At 39.8% G+C, this 6,439-nt stretch overlaps 1 protein-coding gene across 1 annotated transcript; it reads left to right on the forward strand.

The window, feature by feature from the left end:
* The first annotated feature begins 343 nt into the window (after positions 1-343).
* LOC115372041 (histone H4) lies at positions 344-1,060 on the forward strand. The gene has a single exon (XM_030069741.1). It carries the CDS (start codon positions 596-598, stop codon positions 905-907), a length of 312 nt encoding a protein of 103 aa, XP_029925601.1. The 5' UTR covers positions 344-595; the 3' UTR covers positions 908-1,060.
* The last annotated feature ends 5,379 nt before the right edge of the window (positions 1,061-6,439 follow it).

The raw sequence follows: 6,439 nt of genomic DNA on the forward strand, positions 1-6,439 counted from the left end.
TAGTCTCTCTCCTTCCATATGACTGACAGAGTGACTGCATGCCAAAAAGAGAGGGAGAAGTGTATTGCACACTGACCCGACCCGATATCAAAGCGGGATCAGAAGCTCCCTTCCTCAACTATATCAACGGGTTTAAGATAAATCACAATAATGCCATGCCCATGATTAGTTGTTCACTTCAATGAAAAAGCAGGAGGGGGAAAAAATAGCCATTGCTTTCACATATTCCGTTTTTTCACACTCTCTGTCATGGGAACAACTTAACCAGTCGGGTATGAATGAACAAAGATGAAAAAGAGAGAGGGAGGAGGGGTCACGAAATCTAAATGATAATAAAAAGGGCCGTGATATGTGTAGGTAACGTGGAAAGTGAGTTTAAGGTTTACAAGAGCAAATCAGCCAAAAGCTTGGTCCAAGTACAGCTCCAAAGAAAAAAAAAAAAAAAAAAAGGAGGCGGACTGCAGAGTTTGGCGCCGCCCAGCGCAGCGCGCGCCCTCCTTCTTCTCTTACGTCCGCACACAGAGCTTAAATCCAGAAGCGTTCGCTCTGGCTTCACACATTCTCTTGTGTTTCACTACCTGTTAAGCAGAGAAAAATGTCTGGCCGCGGAAAGGGAGGAAAGGGGCTCGGGAAAGGAGGCGCCAAGCGTCACCGCAAAGTTCTCCGTGATAACATCCAGGGCATCACCAAGCCCGCCATCCGCCGCCTGGCTCGCCGTGGCGGCGTCAAGCGTATCTCCGGTCTCATCTACGAGGAGACCCGCGGGGTGCTCAAGGTTTTCCTGGAGAACGTCATCCGCGACGCCGTCACCTACACCGAGCACGCCAAGAGGAAGACCGTCACTGCCATGGACGTGGTGTACGCGCTCAAGAGGCAGGGCCGCACTCTCTACGGCTTCGGAGGCTAAACAGGACCCACCGACACTGGCAAACAACACAAAGGCTCTTTTAAGAGCCACCCACAATGCATACAAGAGCTGCTTCCTCTACTTATTCCGTTCATGCCTGCTTTAGTCGCTGCTGTCAGTAAACGTTCATTACTGTCATTTATGATATCACATAAACACGATGTGTGATCTCACGATCAAATTCTACATGCTCCAGTGTCACTCGTGTTAATCCATATTGCTCACACGCAACTTAGGAAACCTATGTTGCTTGGCCTAAATTGAGCCCGTCATGAAAACGAGCAAGCAGGCTCGATTGCTACAAATTTCCGCAACAGCAGTCTGAGTCATGAACCAGCACACTGGGTGATAAATGCGGAAGGTGCAGTGAAAATGTCGATGGGTTTCACAGGAGCTGTATAGCTAAAATGCATCCACTCGCTTGTCGCTTAAGATCCCTATACTGTCTACATTGAATGCAGTGTGAAAAATTCGTTCATTCATTGTTTCTGAGGATCAAGTAATGGTGAGCAAGGAAAACAATGGTGGTCAGCTGCGGTGGGGGAGGGGTGGCGGCGTTGTGTCACCCAGTGCAGACTACCCAGCCATCTCGAGAGTCAACTACAACAATTATTAATTTAATGTTTAGCAAGAAGAAAAGCTATGAGATGTCATTTTTTTGTCCTTTATTTACATAAGTGCCAAAGTCTTAGCAGGTACAAACATAGTATTCTTTTAATCCTATTTTTATTGTAACAGTGATAATGTTACAATGAAAATGGGATAAATAAAACAAATTAACAATTATCATTGAATGCAATACAAAATGTGCCTTTACTATTGTCAAGAAAGATTTTCCTCTTCAGTACACTTAGTGATTTACTCTTACCCTAGAGTAAATCATGTCATCAGATTTTTTTAAAGAAACTGATCACTTAATATCACTCATAAAAATCTCGAACTTAATTTATTTAGATGTATAACGTGTTTATGTAGATAAATAATAATAAAAACAATAATAATGTATGTGCACTACGTATAAATATGTGCATTAATACCACTTGTGCATTAATTCTATTTGTAAAAAAAAAAAAAAAAAACGTACATTATGTATAAGTTTGTTTTTTTTTGTAAATGACAGTGTATTTCAGTGTCATTTGTTTATTTTGTATCTGTAAGCACTGCACACATTTGCACATGTTTTGATTTTTTCCAGTGATAAGGTTTTCCTTTTTTTAATGTAAAGGACAGAAGAGATTTTATTTTGAAATTGCGCTTTAATTTTGTAACTCGCCATAGCGGAAGTAAACTACGTGCTCTGCTCTGCGCCAATGCAGTCTGCCAGATCTGTCACACAAAAGAACAACAACAACAAAACAATGTCTTCACATAAGTTTAAAATGCAGTTGCAATTGTTAGAACTACGCTGAAGAAGATGTAGACACGATAAGGATTTAGCACCTCAGTTGGAGAGTGAACAAGGTATGAATGTGTAGTTTTATTCCATGATTTATTATTTCTCTTAGCTTAATTACTATAGCTTGATTCAACGGTTTTAGGCTATTTTATTTGTTAACATGTCTTGGGCACTTTGATTCCTATATGTGTAATTGTGTTGTCATTTGTGACTGTATATGTGTATAGGCCTACTAGTGCATAGGAAAATATTTAAAGGACTAAACCAAGACATTTTGGGCATGTTTGTTGTTTTCTCTGACAGAAATATCTTCGTAAATGTAGATTGAGTTAATGTCGGTTGTGTGTTTCACTCAGCTCTTACAGTGTGGAATAGTGTGAAATTTGAATTAATTCATGAAACATCAGTCGAAGAGTCCGACCATCGTCTTTCTGAGGATGCTACTTTTTTTTTTTTTTTTTTTTTTTTTTTTTTTTTTTGTGGCATATTTTTTCAGCAGGTGCCACGTGGTGGTCACTGAACCTGGGCCGTATTCAACGTAGACGTACCGATATGTAACGTCAAGCTAACAGAAACGATAAAGCTCTGAACAACCTGTTGCATTACGCTGCGAGTATGAAAGCCGAGAGGGCAATTCTCCTCGCGATTGTAGCCGAGGAACTGTCTGAGCAGGACCAGATCCCGTCTACGACGAGCCTTACCATTTTCCATTAACCCCCACCGAACTTGGTTGCAGTTCCACCATAATTCCACTGGGGGTGATCGCGGGCGAGTGCAGAATGAATGGGGCTCTATGGAGCTAGAAGGCTAAATTTGTCTCTTACACCTGTTTATGGTTGAAAAATCGCAACCATGATTATGGTTGAAAAATCGCAAATACTGTTGTAGTTTCTGAAAGTTCAATATGGATTATAGGTTAAAAGTGAAATTAGCGAGAACTTATATTCTTTTGATTTCCTACAGGTTGGGCAGTTGTTGGCCATAACACACTAGCATTTGCTAATGAATGCTGATTGGTCAGTGACGGACTTGCGGCTGTTTACGACAAGGGATCCCACTTGATGGCACCTGAAGACCAAGAGAATCTGGAAACACCACTCTTAAGGAGGACTTTTCTATCAAAGTTGATATTTGTGTATACAGAGAATGTCTAATATAGCGTAGACGGGCTTTGGCCAAAGTGTCTCGAGTGTCTCCGTCTGGTCTCCGTTGATGGGCTCCGGAAATTGCCGTAAGACAGCACCTCTCGCGATTTGAAATGTGTGACGTCATCACACTTTTTGAACGGCTTTTTAGAACAGATAGGTGAACTACCCTATTTCCAGAGAAAAGTGGATTTTTAGGGGTGTATCCCCATAGACTCACATTCATTCTGTACTCGCCCGCGAGCGCCCTCACATGGACAGAGATGTGTATCCGAGAACCGGAAGTTAGAAGAGAGTGGCACTTCTCCCTATATTAGAGATTCTCTGGCAGGACGTTACTTTACGCGCCCTGTGTTCCAAATCACGTACTTATACTTTTTACTTTTAGTATGTACTGCAGCTGCCCTTACAGAGTATGTAGTTTAGTATGAAATATGCAGAGGTGGGTAGAGTAGCCAGAAATTGCACTCAAGTAAAAGTACTGTTACTTCAGAATAATATGACTCAAGTAGAAGTAAAAAGTAGTCATCCAAATACATCCAGATACATGACTGACATTTGTTGCTCATTTTAGGATGAGAAGAGAAACATTTCAGGTGACGGATCTGCTCTACTCTACTGTGTTTATGCACCTCTTATGAGCTAAACTATCACTTAGATGTAGACTTTCCAACCACTGTTTATATATATATATACCTCTTCAAATGATGGGTACCATTTTAAATATTGGCTACACTCAGTAGTCGAGTTGTAAAAAAAAAAAAATCAGAGGGGATGGTTATTTATTTATTTATTTATTTATTTTCCACTTCACAAAAATAGGGGCAGGGCAGGGGGTATAATTTGAAAAACACACAGTAGCCTACTGATGTACTGTCTAAATGATATATTATGCACCCCCTACACTATTTAACACTCCAGTGGCCTATGCAGAAATATATCAAAAGAACAGGTGAAAGAACACATTTCCTGCATGATAAAAACTGGCTTATTTTTTTGTCCCAAGCTGCATGGGTATAGCAAAAAAAAAAAAAAAAAAAAAAAAAAAATAGACATGTATGTACAGGGGAGACTTGTGGCTCCACCTCCAGTCAGTCCCCAGGCTGCCCTGCTGTGGCTACCATGGCTCCTAAGCAGTTAGGGTCAAATGGAGAAGACAAATTTCAACCAAGTGAATCTGTTGGGAATGCATTTTGTACAATTTTCAACAACTACAATGTCCAGGGAGAAAATTAATGATCAAAACAAAACACTGTAAATACGGTAAAACTTCTGAACCCTCTCAAATCAAGTCAAGCCAATTTTATTTTAAGTGCAACATCATAACAATTATATTTTTTGTGTGTGTCCTTAAAGAAAGCAGCACAGAATTTACAACTCCTTTCCAACATTTTTCCAACACTTGCTCTTGGATAATAGACAGAATGTACAGTATATAGATTAAATTCATCAATTCACACACACACAGCCAGTTTTTCTGATTATTTATTTATTTGTTTTGTTTTGCTTTGTTGTTTTTTCCATATCCTCAGGAATTTTGAACATTCCAGTAAAAAGGGCTCAGTGTCAGCTAACTTGGTCTGTCCATTCAGAATTGTAGGAGAAAAGCCAGAGTTCTTTCCTTTGAATTGTATCTTGTTTTACTGTAGTTCTCCTTTTTTAAAAAAAGAATTTAAAAAAAAAATCATCAATTCAATCAATAATTTCATCATTAATACAGGTAAAATATTTGAGACAAACTCTCATCTAACGTTAACTGTAAATATCTAACGTGACTGAATGACACGTCCAGTGTTTTAGCAAGCTAGTTAACAAGAATCTCAGCTAGTTTGGAGCCTACTAGCCCTGTTGTTATTGTGCATGCAACCTTTGGCCACTTTTGTAGGTTAATGAAAAGGGAGGATGGCAGTTTTACAGGGTGGATGATTTTGACCGTTTTTATTTCAGGGGGGATGCCATCCGCCCTCATCCCCCCTCAAGTCGAGTACTGGCTACACTGATTTAGCAACTTGGAAGCCATAATTGAGCACTATTGTTTTAAATCATGGAGGCTTAAATACAGGCTGATGCTGATTGGATAACACCTCTGACACGCCCACAAAACGGAAGAAAATTACCTCCAAGGTGTGTTGCTCTCTGTTACAAAACATTACCACCAAGCTGATCATTCAATGAGACAACGTCACACAACGTTATGCATCATAACGACGTTATGATGCATACGCCCCTGGACTCTCTGCGTTTTCCAGCCTTCCAAATAGGTCTCTTTACCTTGCATTATAATTCGGTGTACTCTTTTGGAAAGTAGTGTTGAGTCAAAGTGTTTGCTGCCTCCCTACAGATAATAGGGAGTTTAAGCAACGGCGGATTGTGCAGCGGCTACGGCAACCGGAAATGGATCTTTCACTACGGCGAAAGAATCATTCTCACGTAGTCTCTACAACGCGTGATATAGGCGTGTCAGTTAAATAGTTTTCCTCGTATTTCTGAAATTAAATGTATTCTTGCACGTCATGCAGGTCACTCACTGAACTATCCCTTCACACTCCAATCAGATGTGTGCTTATTTGTCAATAATTAGTTAATTTATTATTATTGTTATTATTATTAGTGTTATTATTATTATTATTATTATTATTATTATTAATGATAATAATAATAATTAAATCTTTCAGTTATGGTCCGAAATGCACACTTCTTTCCGTTTTGCTCTCTACCTGCACTTAATAATGACAATATGTTTGAATAGCAAAAAAACTTGAAAGCACTCACTATGAGTATAACACTTTTAATTAATAAAACTGCACAGCGTTAACGCTGCCGCTGTTGCAGCAGTTTGCTTTATGACTACTGTGGATTTGACAGCTACTGCAAGTGCGTCGGGAGAGAGCCATTTCCGGTTGCAGTAGCCGCCGCACAATCCGCCTTTGCTTAAACTTCCTAATAACCTGTACAGAGATCCAAACATATCACAGACTTCTCCTTAAAGGT

Source organism: Myripristis murdjan, chromosome 14, assembly GCF_902150065.1.
Source record: "Myripristis murdjan chromosome 14, fMyrMur1.1, whole genome shotgun sequence".
In the NCBI taxonomy this organism is placed as follows: Eukaryota; Metazoa; Chordata; class Actinopteri; order Holocentriformes; family Holocentridae; genus Myripristis; species Myripristis murdjan.